This window comes from Camelus dromedarius, chromosome 16 (genome assembly GCF_036321535.1).
Source record: "Camelus dromedarius isolate mCamDro1 chromosome 16, mCamDro1.pat, whole genome shotgun sequence".
In the NCBI taxonomy this organism is placed as follows: domain Eukaryota; kingdom Metazoa; phylum Chordata; class Mammalia; order Artiodactyla; family Camelidae; genus Camelus; species Camelus dromedarius.
In genome coordinates, this window is record NC_087451.1 from 36,969,482 (window position 1) to 36,991,814 (window position 22,333).

The 22,333-nt window shown below is 37.1% G+C and overlaps 1 protein-coding gene across 8 annotated transcripts in view; it reads left to right on the forward strand.

The window, feature by feature from the left end:
* Positions 1 to 22,333, forward strand: part of LOC105085702 (ABC-type organic anion transporter ABCA8) — a 68,618-nt gene that overhangs the window by 26,570 nt on the left and 19,715 nt on the right. For all 8 annotated transcript variants that reach the window (XM_064495620.1, XM_031468957.2, XM_064495617.1 and 5 more), the window contains 13 exons: positions 2,089 to 2,257; positions 4,041 to 4,099; positions 4,843 to 4,953; positions 5,757 to 5,932; positions 6,385 to 6,504; positions 6,693 to 6,831; positions 7,441 to 7,531; positions 10,678 to 10,817; positions 14,267 to 14,386; positions 16,101 to 16,299; positions 17,622 to 17,788; positions 20,944 to 21,077; positions 21,622 to 21,759. In XM_064495620.1, coding sequence (XP_064351690.1) covers positions 2,089 to 2,257; positions 4,041 to 4,099; positions 4,843 to 4,953; positions 5,757 to 5,932; positions 6,385 to 6,504; positions 6,693 to 6,831; positions 7,441 to 7,531; positions 10,678 to 10,817; positions 14,267 to 14,386; positions 16,101 to 16,299; positions 17,622 to 17,788; positions 20,944 to 21,077; positions 21,622 to 21,759 — 1,763 coding nt within the window. The remainder of the gene's footprint in view (positions 1 to 2,088; positions 2,258 to 4,040; positions 4,100 to 4,842; positions 4,954 to 5,756; positions 5,933 to 6,384; positions 6,505 to 6,692; positions 6,832 to 7,440; positions 7,532 to 10,677; positions 10,818 to 14,266; positions 14,387 to 16,100; positions 16,300 to 17,621; positions 17,789 to 20,943; positions 21,078 to 21,621; positions 21,760 to 22,333) is intronic.

Genomic DNA, 22,333 nt, shown 5'->3' on the forward strand with positions numbered 1-22,333 from the left:
GTGGCATATTTTGGAGTCGCCCATTCTGAACCCCATCAGTCTCTTCCTATATAAGTATTGTTCCATTTTCATCCCACTGTCTTATTTTTTTGCTCAACATTTTATTCTTGTCGAAAAGCTATTTTTCATATGTGTACATTTTTCAGTTTCAAAACCATTTCATTTTATTAATAGAACTAGAAAGTTTCTTTAAACTGAACTGCTTGATTTTCTTCTTAATTACCATCCGTTCATGAAGCCTGAATTTAAGATCAGGGGCAACTTTGTTCAAAATTCTTCTAAAGATGAGAAATATGAATAACAGAAAGGAAAATTAACTAGATAAAATTACAGAATCATGTAGTGGTAAATCTGGTGGCAGAATGTATCCAATTATAGTTACCTGCCTTTATTTGCTGGACTTCCAAATAAAGGAGGTGAAATGGACAGTCATTAATAATATACCTTATACCAGGTAGACAGAGAGGGCTCAGTAAATATTTTTCATATGCATGAATGACTGAACCTGTGAAAGTACACATAAGTTTGAAAACCCATCAATCTTACAGTGGCGGTCAGTTGCAGAATATTAGAAAAATAGAATTATTCCATGTCATAGTACCTCCTAACATGCATGAAAACAGAAGTGATTACTAAGTGCAAATAACACTGTGGATTCGTTTCCAGAAAGAGCTTCATGGATAATATATTCTTAAAGCAGATAATAAATTTGCTGCAGAGGAAAGTTACTATTTGGAGATGAGATAAGGCATACATACAAGGCAGCTTTTTAAAAAACTCCACTGTGTATTGTTTCAATAAATCATTTTGCCCATTCTCTCCCTTTCTTACAGTGTATCGCTTATTTTTGTGAAAGCCTGTTCTATTTTCTCCTGGAATATTCGTTTTATATATTCAATAGCAACTTCTCAATTTCTTCTTCCTTTCCCAGTGTAATGACACCTGGACTCCTACACAGAATTCAGCATGCACGGCATATTCCAGTATCTGGCTTTCTTGAAGTTAAAAAAAAGTCTTAACATTTAAGCTCCTGGATTTTTAAAAATGTTTATACAGTTTTAAAGGTTACTTTCCATTTACAGTTACTACAAAAGACAAGTTATAGTCCCTGTGCTGTACAGTACATCCATGAGGCTGTCTTACACCCAGTGGTTTGTGTTCTCACCCCCCAACCCTTTCTCACCCCTCCCCCCACACACTGGTAACCTCTAGTTTGATCTTTCCATCTGTGAGTCTTCTTCTTTTTTGTTATATTCACTAGTTGATTGTATTTTTTAAGTTCCACATATAGGTCATATCATACAGTGTTTATCTTTCTCTATCTGACTTATTTCACTCAGCATAATGACCTCCAAGGCTATCTATGTTGCTGCAAATGGCAAAATTTCATTCTTTTTTATGGCTGAGTAGTATTCCAATGTATATATACCGCTTCTTTATTCATTCTTCTGTTTATGGGGACTTAGGTTGCTTCCATACCTTGGCAATTATAAATAATACTGCTGTGAACATTGGGATGCATGTATCTTTTTGAATTAGCATTTTTGTTTTTTTCGGATACATACCCATGAGTGGAATTGCTGGACATATGGTAGTTCTATTTTTAGTTTTTGGACAAACCTCCATACTGTTTTCCACAGTGGCTGCACCAATTTACATTCCCACCAGCGTGAATAAGGGTTCCCTTTCTCCACATTCTAACCAACATTTGTAATTTCTGTTCTTTTTGATGATTGCCGCTCTGATAGGTGTGAGGTGAGATCTCACTGTGGTTTTGATTTGCATTTCTCTGATGATTAGCAATGTTGAGCATCTTTGCATGTGGCTCTTGGCCATCTGCACATGCACTCTCCCTCCAGGATTTTTTTAAATCACAGCTTCATTTCTACCTACAGAAGCAATAATCAAAATAGAGACATCCTAGTGATTGTTTTTCCTTGTGAAGTTATGCACATCGAAACGTGCATTTCCTTGTGTCGACCATGTGTTCAGGCTTATCAGCAAAGAGTGTGCATTGCTCTGCTGCATTAGGGTGACTGTCCCCCTTACAGTCATAATTGACCCATTGTTTGTCTCCTGGTCATGTAGATGAGTATGGACATCGATATTCACCCTTGTTTTTCCTGAAGTCTTCATTTTGGTCAAGACAACGACGGGCTGATCACGTGGCCCTTGAAGATGAAATAGATTCCAATCCTTCTTCTAATGACGCTTTTGAACCAATGTCCCCAGAATTCCACGGGAAAGAAGCCATCAGGTAACAGGGACACAAGGGGAGAACTGGCCAAAAACTGAGAAGCTGAGTTAGCTCCTGAAGCAAGCAAGGTTCTCTTTTGTGCCCCATGGTTAGCTCCCACCTAACCTCACCCTTGCTGCATCCATCACTCCCCACTTCAAGTTTAAAGAAAGCTTCCTTTAACCCCTGCTGTCTTGTTGACATTTACAGCATAAAATTTAGATTTCACCAGCAAACATCCTTCAACGAAGCCTTGCCTGGATTCTCAATCTTTTACCTGTTTTTCTTTCTCTTGTCCCTGCTTACCCTCACTCATTTCTTTGTTGGGTCTCATTCACTCACATTTTGCCTGCACCTCACTCATTATATGCCCCAATTTTTTTCTTCTCAACTTTTCAAACTTCTCTTTTCTCTTCCATTTATTGCCTTTCCAAAGAGGATGAAAGGGCAGGGGAGGGGAAGAAAGAAAAGACCTAGAGACAGACACACAGGGAACTGAGGAAGATGTGCCTTTACAGTCAAGCATGTGTGACAACAAAATGCGCCTTGTGTTTGGTGCTGGTAACTTTCAGTCCCAAATGAGAAAATAGGAAGAAGGTCCTCAAGCCCTGTTTAAATCTTACTGACCCATCAGCGACCAGCACCTGTCAGCCCTCTGTGCACTGTCTCAGATGACTCCAGTCTCCTGCGCTTCTGGCGTCCATTTCGTTTTTCATTTTAGCCTTTTCCATTTGTCTTCCATACTCACATGTGTCTTGTGACTTAAGCCAGGTTTAATCTCCAGCAGAGCAGCTCAGAGCAAAGCAGTGACTTTGTTTGATATGTTTCTTTGTATTTTCCTTCTTTTCTTCTCCTCACCCAATTGTAACTGCTCTGGAATGATGGTAAAGTGGGATTAAAAACAGAGAGGAGAAAAATCTAATTAGATAATTCAAAATGAATGGAGCCTGAATCACTTGATGAATAGCAGATGACAATATAAGAAACATAACTTGATTCAGTTTATGGATTGTACATTTACCTGGCAGAATAAAACAGATAAAGTGCCTGGGGTCCCAGGTCTATATTAACACCCAGCATGTGTTAATTCTACTCCTTTCTAATACCATAATCATCATCATCTAACCAATACCATCTTACGTTTATTGAATACTTATCATGAACCAAGCACTGTGCATGCAAGGTGAAATATTTTACTCACCCTTCAGGACAACCCAGAAGCACTCCAAGTGTCCGGGTTGGAAAGCTGAAACCTAGAATAAGTACAGTAGTTAATAACGGAGCTACCAAGTGCTGTGGATGGCATGAGCTCAGGCAGGTAGGGCTGTGGAACCCCTGCTCTCACTATTTCAATCTTTGCCTCTCTTCCTTACTCCATCCTTGTCCATCCTAACCAACCTCTGTAGACCTTGACCCAAAATATCCGTAGACATCTCCAACCTGCACCGGTAGATCACAGTGAGCCTTCTGGTATTGGATGCCTTTGTTCCCTCTTGGTCTAGTTTCTTGACTTTGCAGTTCGGAAATGATTCTGGTTCCCAATACTGACCTTGAGTCATTCCCTAAGCTTTAGAATCAGAATCTCTGGTGATAGACTTCAAGCACAGGTAAATTTTTTTTTAAACTCCTTAGGTGACACTAGTGTGCAGCCAGGGCTGGGGAGCAGCACTCCAGCTGATTCTCTCACACAATCATGTCTGCCTGTGAGTGAAATCCTAAATCTCCCTGTTCCCTGAAGATGAGATCCATCCAGTCCTGTCAACCAAGTTGTCACACATTGAACTATTCTTTTTTTTTTTTTCAGAATCAGAAATGTTACAAAAGAATATAAAGGAAAGCCTGATAAAATAGAAGCTTTAAAAGGTAAAAAAATAAAATGAAATAAAAACAACTAAAACACATTTAGTTATTATGTTGATATTGATTTCCTGATTTTAATTCAGTTTGTTTTGTTCTTGGTGAGCAAATAGTGGTAGTATTTCCAATTTGAAGTGAGTTATTTAAGCCAGTAAATTTCCCTTTCTACACATTACTTCTACTGCATAAAGGTTAGAAAAAATTGAGTATGCTTTAGAATTATATGTATTTGAAAGATTTACTATGTGATACTGAAATAGCCTAAGGATATCCTGGGATTTTTTTCCTATGAACTTAAATTTCTCTTCTGTAATTTTAAAGATGTTGTAGATAGTGTATGTTTTTCTTTTGTGCATAAAAGTCATTTACCTCAAAGGATTTTTAGCCACATAATAATTTACCAAACTGTTGATTTATTCTTCAGGTCAATAAATATTAACATCACCTACCATATGCCAGGCAATGCCAGTGAGCCTAGGAGTATAGCACATGTTTCCTGCCTTTTAAACCAAGTAATTTCAAAGTTTCAAAGGGTTAAAAAATGAATTTATAAAAGGTGTTTTATTACTTTTATTGTGAATTTAACAACCTAGTATATTCATGTTTAGACAACATGGCCATTCAAGGAAATGAAAAAGCAATTAATTAGTTCTATCACAAATTATTATTTATGGTTTTGTTTTTATTTTTCTTCCTTACCTCTTTTCCTTTTTTTCCTCTCATCTTTCTTTTTTCTTTTTTCTTCATAGATCTGGTATTTGACATATATGAAGGCCAAATCACTGCAATACTTGGTCACAGTGGAGCTGGCAAATCAACACTGTTAAACATTCTTAGTGGGCTGTCTGTTCCTACCAAAGGTAAGAAGTTTTTTGCCAAAGTCAGATTGACAAATAAATCAGCTATTAACATAAAGTCCTTATGATCATTAATTATAAACACAGATAACTAGGGGAAATGGAAATTAAATTGTGGTATTGTTCTAAAGAACTATATAATATTAATTGGCATTTATGGAATTTGAATATTTCATGGTAATTATTTTCATGGTCATTAGTTACCATTTGGCACTCCAACTTGTATCTGTTAGCTTTGCTGCACAACAAGCATCCTCCAAATCAATGACTTAAAATAAAAATGTTATCATTTCTCATGATTTTATGAGATGACTGGCAGTTTTTCTACCTGGACTGAAGTATTTGGGGCTGAGTGTTTTGACATGGGCTCACTCACATATATGGGCTTCAGCTAAGACTGCTATAGCTCTCTTTCTACGTGAACATTCATCTTCCAGGAGTCTAGTCTGGGATTTTCACCTAGTGGTCTCCATGGATCCCAGAAGCAAAAATGGGGCAAATCCAGAATGGAGGCACACAGCCTCCTCTTGTACCACATTTGCTAAGATTCCCTATGTTATATAGTCAAGTCTAAATGTTAGGAGTGGATAAATAGACTACATCCTAATGGCAAACGTTGCAGATGGAATCTCTTTTTTTTAATATACCACATGACTGAAATGGAAGTTCATAATGCCTGGATTGTATAAACCTTGAAGATAAAATCTTGCATCTAAAATGCAATTAATAAATACATAGTAATATTTCATTTAGAAATATCTTCATTTAAGCATTATCCTGATATTAAATTTTAATCTTTTTAATAGGTTCAGTCACCATCTACAATAATAAGCTTTCAGAAATGGTTGACCTAGAAAACATCAGCAAGCTCACAGGAGTTTGTCCACAGTCCAATGTGCAATTTGACTTCCTCACCGTGAGAGAAAATCTCTGGCTATTTGCTAAAATAAAAGGGATTCAGCCACATAAAATTGATAAAGAGGTATATAAATATGCCCTAAATAATGTGCTGGTCAAAATGAGACTATTAACTATTTGCACTGAGTTTTATGATTCATTAAATTATCTTTGTAAAAATCATTGTATAAATGTTGGACCAAAAAATATAATTTAGATATTATCTAACATTTATGTATCATTTACAATGTGCCAAGCATTATCCTTAACTTTAAGTGTAATAATTCATTGATTCCTAAGATGTTAGTACTATTTTTATCCCCATTTTACACATGTGGAAGTTCTTGTGAACCTCAAGAGAGCAGGTAACTTGATTAAGATTATGCAGCTAATTAATGTGGAATAATAGTCATATCTAGGCAGTCTGGCTCAGTATCCCTGTTTTTAACCATTATACTTTTCAGCCTTTTATTTAGATATTAAAAAAAAAAAAGAAAGAAATCTTGGTTTGTGACATAAATATTGTCATTTGACTAGATACAAAGAGTTTTGCTGGAATTGGAAATGAAAAATATTCAGGACGTCCTTGCTCAAAACTTAAGTGGCGGACAGAAAAGAAAACTAACCTTTGGAATTGCCATTTTAGGAGATCCTCAGGTAAGTCAGAGTAAACTTAGAGACGAATTCAAATATTCAACAGTGAAACTTCTGGCAGTAGTTCAAACCTTTTATTTGCGGAGAACATCTATAATAAAGTATTTATGATAGAATGTTAAATATTAACAGCAAAACCATAACCATTACATAAATATAAATAATACAGTTTCTACATGTTTCCTCTGTAGATTTTCCTATTGGATGAACCAACCGCTGGACTGGATCCCTTCTCAAGGCACCAAGTATGGAACCTCCTGAAAGAGTGGAAGGCAGGCCGTGTGATCCTCTTCAGCACCCAGTTCATGGACGAGGCTGACATCCTGGCTGGTGATTGCTGGCTTCCCTTAAAGATCATGATGAGGGCTTTATGAGGCTTGAGAAATATGGACTGGTATTCTGAACAGCTGTCTTCTGTAATCTGGTAATCTAGCTGTATCTGGTCCTCTCATCTGAATCCTGGTAATAATATGGGCCCAGCGAGTCTTACTCGCAACCGTGTCCACGTGTTTCCTAGAATTTTGTACTCTTTGATTACACAGGGGCAGTGATCTGCCAAGAAACACTGTTGCTGCGAAGTAAGAATCTGTATTCTAAGACATTAATCCTTTTACTCAACATCGAGGTAAATCATCTTGAAACCATCACGTAATTTTGATGTTTGATCCATTAAAATATGTAATGTGTTGATTCTCTGTATTAGAAGATACAGCCACATAACTTAACCTCTTTGCTGATTGGATGGCAAAACAGTAGCCTCAAGTATGTAAAACAAACAAAACAAAGATTAAAATATGTCTGTTTCAATGAGCCTTTATTAAGCCCTGTATTTAAAAATGTAGAAGCTCTGAATTAGAGTTAGATCCTATAGACGATTGTCTTTTCTCGGGAAAGAATGGGCAACTTCTTAACAAATGTTCTTTGCTTCTTCCTTTTCAGAGAGGAAGGTGTTTCTCTCCAAAGGGAAGCTGAAGTGTGCAGGCTCTTCTCTGTTTCTAAAGAAGAAATGGGGGATTGGCTATCACTTAAGGTACAGACACTCGAGGAGGCTAGGGGCAAATGAGAAACTGACTAGAGCCAGGCATGGAGCTTGAAGCAAAACGTTCCAACGCAGGAGGAAATATTTTACTATTACACACAGGCGTTTGTATTTATGTATACACGTATTTGTGTGGAGATGTGTGTGTGTGCATGTCTGTGTGTGTCTGTAGAGAGAGAGGAAGAATGTGTGTATAAGAGATACTGATTTGGTAGATTTTGCAGACAGAGGATGTAACTCATGACACATTGTTTGTTAAGGAAGGTACATATTAAGGGAGCTTTCTCGACGGACCCACCTTATGTCACACTCTCATCATCTCTCACCCAGGGTGATGACATAATTTCTTAGGAAGGCTCCTTGTTTACTCCCCTCTCCTCGCTCCTCCTTGTCTTTCTTGTTCTTTCTCTCCTTTCCATCCTTTTCATTTTATTTTTATCATTATTTTGAATAGTAGCATATTCTAGCTGTTATTTCTCAAGCGATTCAGAGATAAGGTATTTAACATTATTTCATTTAAATCTTCAATTTTGTTAAGGTACTTTTGCTTTACAGATGAAATTATAGGCTCCCTAGGTTAATAAGTGGTAGAGCCAGGAATTGAACCTGGGTAATTTTAACTTCAAGGTCTAGTATCCAAATCCATATCTTAAATTACTTTTTAAGCCTTTCTTTTTTTTTAATTGAAGTGTAGTTGATTTAAAATGTTGTGTTAGTTTCTGGTGTACAGCTAAGTGATTCAGTTATACATGTATATACGTATATACTCTTTAATTTATATGTGAATTGATGAGTTTGTCCCAAGTGCAGCTCTGATTTATACTATCATTTATACTTAAAAAGAAGAAAACATGTGATGGCAATCAGACAAAGCAAACAAAAAAACTTCTAATGGTTCAGTTTTACTTACCAGAGTCCGAACAGAGTCCAAACGACGTAGCCAAGTGATGCTGGCGTGGTCCATCGCATTGTGACTCCCGTATCGGCTGCCCTTACCCAATTCAATACCCTCTAGTTAAAATGAATTATTCATTGTTCCTTGCACAAGCCCTATCATGGCCTACATTTCCCATGGTCTGAGGTCACTCCTTGAAGTTGGCAGTTTTCTCGAACTCATTCGAGTCCTGAGGAGTTACTTGAATGCTATCTCATGAAGCTTTTGTTAATCTTCCAGCTCTCTGTATTGTCCCAATGTTTTGATTTCCTAAAGCATGTTGTTTGAATCTCTTCTTGGAAATGAATTAAACTCTCTGAAATTCAGTTTTCTCACCGAGACGGTGGGAATAATGATGCCTAGTTGCAAGTAAAGATTCTAGGAAAATAACTGGGGTGGCCTCCAGCACATGGCATGGCAGCATAACATGTTGTCAAAGAGAAAAAATAAAACAAAGCAAAGCAAAAAAAATGCTAGTCAAGATCGCTGCCCAATTCATGGGCTCTGGACAGTCATGTGTGTTAAGTAGCTTCTTTCTTCTTCTAAATCTCGGACAGCAAACTATGGCCCGTGAACCAGACTCAAACCACTTTCTGTTTTTGTAAATAAAATTTGATTGGAACACAGCTCTTCCCATTTGTTTAGGTACTGGCTGTGGCTGCTTCCATGTCACAGTGTCAGTGCTGAATAGTTGCAGCAGAGATCTGCTGGTCTGAAAAGCATGGAATATTTACTCGCTAGCCATTTATAGGAAAAGTTTGCTGACCTCCACTTTGAAGCTCTGAACTCCTCGAGGGAGGACGCGTGTACTGCTCACACAGTCCTCTCCAGCGCCCAGTTCTTGAAAGTGGCCAAGAAATAGATCTTGATTTGTTTGTATTTCCAGGGCAGCAGCATCCCGGAGAACAATTATGATATTTTTGCTTGATATTCCCTCTGTGGGTTTTACTGCTTCTAAAAATGGCGTATTTCTTGTATGTTCATAATCTTATGTGTAAGTAGAATAGTTGTGACATAAGCGTTTGAGCAAATACAATAGCTGCCACTTCTTAAGGACTTGCTAATTGCAAACATCACCATTATTTAGTTCTGAGAACAACCCTGGATGTTAGGAGTCATTATTCTATTTAATGAGGAAACCATTTAGATAGGGTTAATGACACGTTTCTAATGGCACAACCAAGTTTCAAAGGCAAGTCACTACTGATGTGGTATCTACTGTGTACTTTATAACCTTTCAAAAAAAATTGGGGGGGGGGAGGGAGGTAATTAGGTTTATTTATTTAATTTAATGGAGGTACTGGGGATTGAACCCAGAACCTCCTGCATGCTAAGCACACACTCTACCACTGAGCTATACCTCCCCCCTCTTATAACCTTTATTAATAAATTTAAAAAAATTTTTTCTACATTGGGAAAATATCTGTTTTTAAGTGGACTGACTGATTTTCCCAATGATACCTTGTTCTTAGTCAAAGTTCTAGGGTTAGCACTACAAAGAAGGCAAAAATTAGTGAGCTCATGAACCCAGAACCCACATTCATCCATAATTAATTTCTGTCTATAGCCCCTTTTTCTTCATAGCACTTATTGGTAATTATTTTACCTGTTTTCTTGTTTTCTTCCTGTCTCTCCCAGTAGACAGTCAACTCCATGATGACAGAATAACACTGTTTTATCCATCATTGTGTACACTTAGCACTTAGTTTGTTTTTGTCACGTGCTGAGAACTTGGGAAGTTGGCACTGGTTGACCAAGTTGAATGACTGAACCTGTTTTGTGCCTACGCCTATCAAAAGGCCCGTGTTCTTGCCCAATACAATAATCCTATGGAGCCAACTTACACTCTCTTTGAAACATCTTCAACATTTTCCCCCTTGGATGGTCTTGATCTTTGCTGCTCTGTGTCCCTGGTATTTCTGCTCTGTAGCTATTCTCTCCTTTAAGGACCTGAGTCAATGATCAGTCTTCTCTAGGGACTATCCCTGAATGACCTGACCCAAAATTCTGACTAGTTCATTCTTTGCTTTCCCCCATCACTTTTTTAAGATCTGCTTTTTTTCATCCTCTTATTTGATGGTTAGATGGCCTATTTCTTGCATTAGGTTTTAATTGATTTTTCTTTGTCCTGTAGAGTCATTTTTTTTCCATGCTAGTGGCAACGATGGCAAATAACTTTTTTTTTTTTTTTTTGGAACACCAGTTTGCAGTTGAATGCAATGTGTGCTCAGGAAAAAATAACATCACTTGTGAAACAGCACATCCCTGAAGCCAAATTATCAGCAGAAAGTGAAGGAAAGCTTGTCTATACACTGCCCTTAGAAAGAACAAGTAAATTTCCAGGTAATGTATATGAACGCCATGAAATGCTGTGTAATGCATAAATAATATTAATAATAGTGCTAATAATTATTATAACTAACATTTATTGAGAGCTGACAGTGTATTCAGGTATTTGAAACAGGATGCAAAGAATAGTACACTAATTGGATTATTTTATCGATAGTGAGAAAGACTATAACGTAGTAGTTGCATTTTAATGTCTGAGCATTTCAGGGAGCTTTTTCAGTCCTGCATTCCCTTTGTGGTGTGGGTAGCAGAGCAGTCTAGGATTCATAACTCTTCAGGAATGCAAATGGCTGGAAACCTTTGGCTTAACCATTATAATAAACATCCCCATGATATGACTCTTTCTTCTCTTGACAAGACTTTTGTGATAACTTTGGGTTTTTCAGGCCAATACGTAAAAGTGTACATGACGACAGCTATTTTGAATTCTCTGTCAGGAAAAGCAATACAGCTCCATTTCATGAGAGTTGGTTTCCAGAGATTTAGTTTGTTTCATTGGGACATCTTCACCTGATTTTTCACTTCTCTTGGCCCCCCGTGCTGATGTCAGCATATTCAGTAAAGCAGGTACCTCTCCCAGCCTTCACAGAAGGGCTTTGTTCGGGAGAAGTTCCCAGCAATCAGCCCCATCAGAAATTCTAGACGCCTCTATCCCCTCTTTTGCTCCCCAGGGAGAAGCAGGCAGCGGTGGTTTTCCTCGGCTCACTCGGCGGTGAGCCGGGGGAGTGAGCTGTGGCCTTATGTAACCTGTAATCGTCAAGATGTGCGCGGCTGGCGGAGTGATAGACACGCCGTACAAAACAGAGGCTCTAGAAATAGACCCACGCAAAAGGCCCAACTGATTCTTGACAAAGGTGGAAAAGCAATCCAATGGATGAAAGATAGTCCTTTCAATAAACCGTGCTGGAGAAAGCAGCTCCACTGGTGTAGAAATGAACTTCAGCCTCACACTTTGCACAGGAATTACCTCAGTATAGTCATGCACTTAAAGATAGAATGTAAAACTGTCGAAAAAATTGAAAATAAAGAGGAGAAAATCTTCAAGATCTAGAACTAGGCAAAGAGTTCTTAGACTTGATGCCAAAATCACAATCCATAAAAGGAAAAAAACTATAAATTGTCCTTCATTGGAATTGAAAACATTTAGCTTTGTGAAAGAGCCTGTTAAGAAGATTAAAAAAAAAAAAAGAGCTACAGGCTGGCAGAAAGGAGTTGCAAACTGTGTGTCTCACAAAGGACTAGTATTTCAAAAGTATAAAAAAATTCTGAAAACTCAACTGTGAAAAACAAATAATCCAACTGGAAAATGGACAAAAGATAGGAAGAGACATTTCACTGAAGAAGGTACACAGCTGGCCAACCATCACATGAAATGATGTCCCACATCACGTGTCATTAGGGAAATGCAAATTAAACCCACTGTGAGATATCACTACCTACATATCAAAATGAATTAAAAATGTTTTTAATAGTAGTCATCTTCAGTGCTGGCAAGGATGTGAGGAAAATGGATCGCTCGTACATTACTAGTGGGAGTGTAAAATGGCACGATTACTCTGGAGAAGATTTTGCAGTTTCTTTAAAACACTGAACCTGCAATTACCCATACAACTGAGTAATTGCACTTCTGAGCACTTAGCCTAGAGATATGAGAACATGTGCACACAGAAACCTGTACATGTTTATTTCAGCTTTCTTTGGAATAGACAAAGAAACCACCCAGTTTAACAAGTGAATGGTTAAATAAACTGTGGTATATCCATGACAGGCAGTACCCCCCAACAGTAGAAGGGAACAAGCTACTGGCTGGTGTATACAACAGCCTGGCTGAATGTTCAGAGAACTGTGCTCAGTGGAAAGAGCCAAGCCCAGAAGGTTGCCTCCCGTATGACTCAACTTACAATAACACTCTTGAAATAACAAAATTATAGAAATGGAGAACGGATGAGTGGTTGCCATGGGTTAGGAGAAGATGGGAACAGAAGAGATACAGGTGTGACTGTATAAATGGGCAGCATGATCTTTGTGGGGATGGAGATGTTCTGTATCTTGATTGTAATGACAATACAGAGGTTGTGGTACTTCTCTGTGGCTTTTTAAAGATATTGCCACTGGGAAAACTGAGTAAAATGTACCAATCTCCTTGTATTATTTTTTTTTACAACTGCATGATCTCAAAATGAAGATCTTAATTTAAAAATAAGTCCACTAATTGTGTTTGTCATTCAGAGAATTTGCTCCCTGGTAATGGGGCACGCTGAGGACCTACACTGACTGGTTAAAACAATTAACCTTACCATGTGCATGGTTAATAAAGCCGCATAAATTACCCCCAAAGCTATTCAAATATACACTTTATGGTGACACCCCAAGTGTTCCTTCGAACCACCAGGCAAAGTGCTAATTGAACCCTAATTAATGCATTTTAATAGTAGTTATAATTTAGAGGAGATTTGTAAAATTTTCGGTAAAATGAAGAATAACATATAATATGCATTAGCAGTTTGAATATTACTTTCTTTTGACTTTTCTGTACATGGTATTCTAATCAAGGCAGGACTTTTGACTTACCCTTTTCCCCAAAGAGAAGCTGCAGGTGTAGCCTCAGGGCTTCTATAATCACACTAGGATTTAAAATTAGGTTTTTATTTAAACTTCATTTAATTAACCATTGTAATTCAAATCCATGCAGGCACAGACATTGCTCATTGTTTTGACAACATTGTTTTAAGATACAAATGTATTTTTGCGGAATGAACTAAAGAGTGAATGGATGTGGAATTGCTGGAGGGAGTATTAACTGTCAGTTTACGATTATTCCAAGAAAATTCCCTGAGTCAATTCCTCATTCTCTATGAGATCTTGTGATTTTTTTTTTCTTCCTTAGTCAAAAGGTGAAATTTTTTTTTAAAGTATTTATCTCCTATGGGCTTTCTTTGACAGATATTTTCTGACCTGAAGAAAGTTCTGCACAATCCAACCAATTCTCAAAAAATTAGTTCTTTCTCTTTTGTTAGTTAAAACACAACTGGCTCCCATTTGTATCTGTTCTCTGGAAAAGATGCTTTAATTAATTAGGCTTAGGGATGAAAATATTTGAAGTTCCATTATTAATTAAATTTTAAAAACAAGTCAAAAAAAACAAATGAAATTTAATAGAAACATAAATGACTATAAATTATAAATGACTATTAAATTTAATAGAAACATAAATGACTATAAATTAACTTTGAATGAAAGTTAATGTATGGGCTGTAACACAATATATAAAATTAATAAATAATATATAGAATTTGAAGAATAAGACTACTTATTATGAAATGTTAGCTTTTAAAATATCTGACATTTTGAAATACCATATTTGCACTTTTTAGTGTGAAAAGTTATTTTCAGTTTACTTACGATTTTGTCGTTTGATTTGTTATTGTGTATGTGTTCTTTAGAACTTTACGAGGATCTTGATAGATGTCCTGACCTGGGAATTGAGAATTATGGTGTTTCCATGACAACCTTGAATGAGGTGTTCCTGCAACTAGAAGGACAATCAACTATTGACGAATCAGGTAAATAAAATGCATGAAAACTATCATGTAAAGGCATTCACAGTATCTTGTTGGAATATATATTTCAATAAGACACTGATCCAAAGATGTGATTACAACAGGTGGGGTCCCATGATTGAGACCATGCTTAGACAACCATCTATAAAGTCAAAACCCAGCCTTGTGACATTTGTTACCTTTCTTCCAATATTGCCTTATTATTAAAGATGGCCCATCTCCTCCTATCCAAGGCTCACTGCCCTCGTCTTACCCTGTATTCCAAGAGCAATTTCAGACGAAACATTTTAAATCTCTCTCTTCAAGCGTTTCGGATATGTCATCTCACTGCCTGCTGGCCTCCGTGGTTTCTGATGAGGAGTCAGCTTTAGATCCTACTGAGGGTCTCTTGTGTCTGATGAGTTGTTTTTCTCTTGCTGCTTTTGTGATTCTTCTTTTGTCTTTGGCTTTTGACAGTTTGACTGTGAAGTCTTCAGGTGTCGATCTCCTTTTGTTTGTTCTGCTTGGAGTTTGTTGAGCTTCTTGTATGTGTAGATTGGTGTTTTCCATCGATTTGGGGAAGTTTTTAGTTATTATTTCTTCAGCTAAAACTGTGTGACCTTTTCTGTCTGTACCCTCCTTCTTGAACTTCCATTATTATATGTGGTCATACGTGTTAGTTTGCTTGATAGTGTCTCACATTTCTCTGAGACTTCATTCTCCTTTGTTCTTTTTTCTTTCTATTCCTTAGACTTTAAAATCTCAACTTATTTTTTGTCATGTTCATTGGTTTTTTTTCTTGCACTCAATGAAATCTGTTGAGATTTTATTTTTCAGTGATTTTTTTTTCAGTTATTGTACATCTCAACTCCATAATTTATATTTGGTTATTTAAAATAATTTTTACATCTTTAATGATATACCCTATTTGATGAGACATTATTCTCATTGGTTGTTCAATGTAGAAATATTTGTAGATTTCCTACAAAATTATTATTATTATTGACATTAAAATTTTTGGTGTGGTCATAAAACATAACCTATGATTTTAAACTTTTAAATTCATTGAGACTTGTTGTTGAATCAGAATTTGGTCTATTTTGGTGAGTATTTCTTGTCCATTTAAAAAAATTTGTACATATATACATACAAATGCGTGTGTGTGTGTGTTTACAGATCTATATACATATAAAATGTATATTTATAGAACTTCAGTTGTCATGTGGATAGTTGTATAGATGTCAATTTGGTGAAGTTGGATGATAGTGTTGTTCAACTATTCTATGGCCTTATTGAATTTTATTTTCTATAAATTACAAGGGAGGGGGACATAAAAATTTATAGTTAGCCCCCAGTTTGTAGCATATCAATTTGTCGCTTGTTTCTCTAGGCAAACACCTAAGATAATTGTTTCCTTTCAATTGTTTCCTTCAAGTTCCCAGGTCACACCTAAGCAGTATAATGATCTTGCATATTTACTTAACCTTTTTAATGTACTGTCTGTATCTAAATTATGTAAGATCTCCTTTCTACTCTTTTTGACCAAGAAATGAATCTTTCATGTGCTTTTCTAGTTCACGGCAGCAGCCAGTAATACCACATAATGCCTTCAGTTATGCAGAAGACACTAATCTTCTTGGTAAAACAAACTCTTACAGAAAGCTCCATTAAGTATATCTGAAGTGGGGTTTTATGAATTGTTTGTGTGAGTGTGTGTGTGCATGTGTGTGTTTTGCAGATATTGCCAATTTCAGAGAAGCACAAGCAGAAGGAGCTGGAGACACAGAAAAGCTTGTTGAGATGGAACAATTTCTCTCTTCAGTTAACGAGACAAAAAAGACCATAGGAGGCATGGCTCTCTGGGGGCAGCAAATCTGCGCAATTGCAAGGGTTCGCTTGCTAAAGTTAAAGCATGAAAGAAAAGCTCTTTTATCACTGTGAGTATCAGAGGGCCATACTTTTTTTTTTTTTCAGTCAGTGCATTAAAAAATACTAAGCTGTAAAAATAAGAGAAAACAAACAAAATAAAATAAATTTCTGCATCTGTAAAACTGGGCAAAGCATAATACCCATTCTAGTCACTAGTCCTACTAGTAATCTGTTAGCTGACCAGCAGGTTAGAATTAATAATGTTTCAGGGCAGTTTTAGGGGGAAAGTTGAAGTAACATATGTTTTTCTGTAATATTCCTTCTCTTTCAAAGTTTCCACTGTGGTCGGTGACAGAAACATGGGGATGTGGATCTTTTTTCCCAGAATCCGTATCCTAATGCCCTATTTTAGATGCTACACAGTTATTCTGCTGACTCGTCCCTGGATGTCCTGACTCTCCCATTGTATCCTATTTGCTCTTACCTAGATGTCATAACTTCTTTCCAACCCTCTTCAGTGATGGTAGCTTGCTTCCCGTGCCTCCTGTGTGCATAACGGGCATTATCCCTGTTCTTAAGAATCATGTCACCCCTCATTAGCACCCTGGTGTCCACAGCACTTTGTCAATCAGTGCCTTGTCTATGAAAATGCTCATTAAGCATCAAAGAGATAGGAGGCTTGGCACATAATAGAGTATCAATAAATACTTGATAGATAAATAAATAATGAGAATTCATTGAGAATCTTTGACAAGGAGACTAGCATGATTTAAGAAAAATCTTTAATATTAATCTGGCAACACCATATAACAGAGTCTAGAGAGAGGCCAGTCACTTACAAGAATTCCAATCAGAGTAAAATTAGAAATGGAGAAAGATTTTGAAGATGTAATGAAAAATTTCAACTTATTTCAAATGGAGACTATAGAAGAATAAAGAGCAAAGAATAATGGACATTTTGAGCCTGGAAACTGAGGAAACCCTGCAGTCACTCACTAACAGAAATAGGGACTCTATGAAGAGGCGTGGATGTACAGAAAATTGAATATAATGTGTTGACGAATTAACCAGCAGAAAGAGAGAGCGTCACACTGGAATCCCAGGAGAGAGACAGAATCTGGACCAAGCGTTAAAGGACACATGTCCCATGAAATTGTGTGGGCTACCCAATGGCCAGAGAGCAGCAGGATAAATAAACAATGGCTGCATCTACATTTTATCATCTCTAATGTAGAGACAGGAAAAGGACAAAACACTCAAGAAACGAGTCAGAGAGCTACATATTTAATTTTCATCATTTCTAGGTCTCACTACATTAAAATCTGCTCAGACACTTTCAGAAGGTTAGGAAAGGACTGTGCGTTCACATTGGCAATCTTCTTCTCTGTAGGCTGTTGATTCTCGGAGTTGGATTTTGTCCTCTTCTTTTGGAGTATATCTTCGTGAAAATATATCAGAGCAGTTACACTTGGGAACTTTCTCCTCATTTATACTTCCTTGCTCCTGGACAACCACCACGTGATCCTCTCACTCAGTTATTAATCATCAATAAAACAGGTAATAATGTGGTGAATACCCCATTTCCAAATGCGTTCGGTGTTCAGAGTGTTACTCAGAAAACATAAACACGAGAGAGCAAAACGAGCCTTCGACATCCTCAGCATGTGTTAAAAAACAGTTTATGAAGCTTGAGGGTGATGAATCCAGGCCCAAAACAGAGCAGGAACTAGGGAAATATTTGCCAAGGAGAAATAAAATTACCTGGTGGCCGTCTGCAAAACGAAAGCGTTTTACCAAAAAACATTTTTAACAGCTTGAGGTGTAATTCATATGCCACACAATTTATTCACTTAGACTGTACAGGTCAGTGGTTTTCAGTGTACTCAGAGAATGGTGTAACCCTTGGTAGAGTTCATTTTAGAGCATTACCATCTCAAAAAGAAATCTCATACCCATTAGTAGTCACGGTGCCCCCCCCCCCCAGCTTTGAGCAATCGCACATTCACTCTCTGCTTCTGTAGATTTGCTACTCCGGGCATTTCATATAAGTAGAATCATACAGTATATGCTCTTTTGTGGCTGACTTTTCACTTAGCATAGTGCTTTCAAGTTTCGTCTATGCTGTCGCATGTATCAATTTCCTTTTTTGAATTGTTGACTAGTATTTTATCATATGGGTAGGCCACATTTTATTTATTATCCATGAAAGGATGGGTATTTTGGTTTCTTCCAATAATTAACTGTTATGAGTAATGTTGCTATAAACATTCATGTACAGGTTTTTGTGTAAATATTTTTTCTTATTTGGGGAGGTGCGTATAAACCTAGGGGGAGAATTGTTGAGTCCCATGGTGACTATGTTTAACCTTTTGAGGAGCTGCCAAACAGTTTTTAAGTGATTGCACCAATTTACATGTACACTAGCAACCTGTGAAGGTTCCTATTTCTACACGTCTTTGTCAACATCTATTATTTTCTGTCTTTTTTAGCATACCCATCCTAGTGTGTGTCAAGTAGTATTTTGTGGTTTGAATCACATTTTGCTAATGGCTAATGATACTGAGCATCTTTTTATGTGCTTACTGACCCTCTGTATATCTATCTGCTTTGGAGAAATGTCTTTTTTTTTTCACCTGTTTGAAAAATGAGTTATATGTCTTTTATGTGTCTTTTGAAAATTGAATTCTAATAGTCTAGATAAAAGTCTCTTATCATACAATAGGTCTTCATTGTTCACAGACTATGTACTTGCACATTTGTCTACTCACTAAAATTTATCTGCACCTCCCAAAACTGATACTCAAGATACTTTTGTGGTCACTCACAAACAGGCTCAGAGAAGTGAAGATTCTGTCCTCTGACACTCACATTTTCAGCTGAGGTAGAATGAGGTACTACTCTGCCTTCTTGCTTCAGCTGTCAGACTGTAAACTAATTTCGAGTGCCACATTTCTCACATTTTTGTGCTTTCTGTTGGTAATTCTGCTGTTTAAAATGGGCCCCAAGTGTAATGCTGAAGGGCTATTCAGTGTTTCTTAAGTCAAGAAGGCTGTGGTGTGCCCTACAGAGAAAGTATGTGTGTTAGGTAAGCTTTGTTCAGGCATGAGTTACAGTGTTGTTGGCTGTGAGATGAATGGTAATGAGTCAACAATATATATACAGAAATATACATAAAATAAGGTGATGCAATGATTCGTCAAAGGAAGTGTTGTGGCCAGAGGCTCACAGGAACCTAACCCTGTGTTTCCTTTAGGAGCAACGGTTCAGTACTCACTAATTCTGTGTTTGTGGTGACTTTGCAGACCACAACCACCTTGAATAATCAGTCACCCGTCACTGCTTTACAACTATTTTATCTCGTCCTGTAGATTGTCTTTTCACTTCTCATTGGTGTCCTTTGAAGCAAAATGTCTTTTTTTTTAACCATTTTTTTATTGAGTTATAGTCAGTTTACAATGTTGTGTCAACTTCCAATGTGGAGCACAATTTTTCAGTTATACATGAACATACATATATTCATCATCACATTTCTTTTTTGCTGTGCAAGGTGTCTTAATTTTTATGAAGTCCAACTTATCTTTTTCTTTGCTTGTGCTTTTGGTGTCATGTTTAAGTAGGTGTTGCTTAACCCAAGATCGCAGAGGTTTACTGTTATGTTTTTTTGGAAAACCTTTTTACTTTTAGTTCTTACATTTAGGTCTGTGATCCATTTTGAGTTAAGTTTTTGTGTATGGGGTGAGGTAGGGTGTAGGTTCAATGGATATCCAGTTACCTTCCTGGGAGGGGCTAGCTGCCAGCCTTTCTCATCACCGCCCACCCCAACCCCCGCCCAGCTCCCTGTTGCAGAAGCTCAGTTCCTGGCAGAGATGACTGGAGTTCTCTATCCATCCCCTCCTCGTAAGGTGGAAGCTCTGTCCAAGGCACATGAGGCCAAACTTAGGGGGAGCTCAACAATCTCACTCCAGTTCCTCCCAGGAAGATACTGTAGCCCCAGACTGGGCCTGAGGAGGGAGGATCCCTGAGTTCTTGGCTACATCCACTCAGAGTGAAGCTTCTCTCTTGCTAATTAAGGTGTGTGTGTGTGGGGGGGGGATGAGTGAACATATAGATTTTTGGCTCAAAGGCCACAGTTTCTCATTATTCTTACCCAGATTTAGTAGATTTTCTTAAATATATACATTTTTTTCATTTTCTGTATAACCGTAAGACAATCAAGAGATTTCAACACATTGGTTTTTTTAGTAATTGTTGTAAGTTATGGTTGATTTTCTGGGGAGTTCTTCAGAGCTCTCATACTGCCATTCAACAAATTGTCTTCCTGTGTCAAGAAACATTTCAAAAATCAATAATCTAGCAAGTTAAATGAGATTTAGTAAATTTGGTGGTTAATTAGTAGAGTTTATCTGTGTCATTAAAACCTTATTGGTTGTGACCACTCATTGCAAGACTCTGGAGGAAAAAAAATCTATTCCAGATGCCATATGGTGCTTTTTTTCACATTAGCAGTAATCATAAGCAAATAAACATGTTAGAAAGTGAATGCCATGAAAAGTGAATAGGTTTTTACTTCACAGTAGCAAGTACATTATCATGTGTGAAAATATCCTGACAGTCCATAGTAAGTATCATATAATGACATTATCATCTCAGTGCACAACTTGACATTGATTTTCTCAGTTTTGTGATCACTGATATGTTGCACTACAATTTAGGAGCAAGCATTGATGACTTTATACACTCTGTGGAGAATCAGAACATAGCTTTGGAAGTAGATATGCTTGGAACTAGAAATGGCCTCGATGACCCATCTTATAATGGAGCTGTCATAGTGTCTGGGAATGAAAAGGTACGCTGGTCTCTATCTAATCGTTTTTCCCAAAGGCGTGAAAAGCCAGTATCAGTATGCTCAGGTCTCCAATTTAGGAAATGAAGTGAAAAGCAAATACTGCTCCCATTTATTTCTTAGTCAGTTGTAGTCATTAACATGATGCAATTCATGTATCAATCATCGTCTACCAACACAAACTATGTACATTAGCAAAATAAATACTACACGATACTCAACTGCCAAGTGCATCTGGAAGTCCAAATAATTTAAATTTGCTCTCAAGGATTTTATAATACGTATATTCTGACAATTTTGTTTCTTCTTAAACAGTAATAATGTTTTATTCTAGCCTTAAACCAGACATCTGGCGTCTTGAAAATCAGATACAGCCTGTAAACGTTGTTTTGGCTGACTTAACACAGCATTTGGTTTTTGTTTTGATTACTTGACACCATTTTTAAAATGTGATTTTTTTTTAAATTAAAATATTGGCTTTTGACCTCTTTAGGGGAAAAAAAATGAAGATCTTTGAGAATTTATACCCTTGCTTTTTATGTTTTAGAATTACAGCTTTTCATTAGCATGCAATACCAAAAGACTGAATTGCTTCCCAGTTCTCATGGATATTGTTAGTAACGGACTACTTGGAATGGTTAAACTGTCAGCACACATCCAAACTGACAGAAGTACATTTTGGGGGGTAAGTATATAATCTTACGGACTCTCGTCCATCAGGGATCTCCCAGATTACTCTTTTAAGCGCTGACATTCTTATTGAGTAAACTGCTCCATAATAAATTAACATTTGGAGTCATGCTAACTCTACAGCTTTGGAAACATCAATACACTTTTCCGAGCTTCGCTTTTTTTTAATGCAAAATAGAACTCACAAAATTTTTTTCAAAGAGAAAATATAAGGCAATGAAAGTGAAATCGTGCAAGATTGTGACCAGCACAAAAATGACGAAAGAAAGGACAGAACAAAAGAGAGAACAAGGGGGAGGAAGGGAGGGGGGACGAAGGAACAGAAGCTTTATTATTACTTTTATAAATGTTACAAAAGGAAAAAACTAGGGCAAAGTTCGGGCTAGAATTGCAGGCTGGTTACATTAGAATTACGCCAGTTCTTTGTCAAAAATACTAATTCCTAGGGCCTGCACCTCCCAAGCCAGCTTTTTCATATGTGGGGCAAAAAAAAATCTTATTTCTAAAAAAAAAAGGCTCAGGTGATTGGAATGTATGCAGTCCTTTGAGTTTGGAAACCAGAACACCTA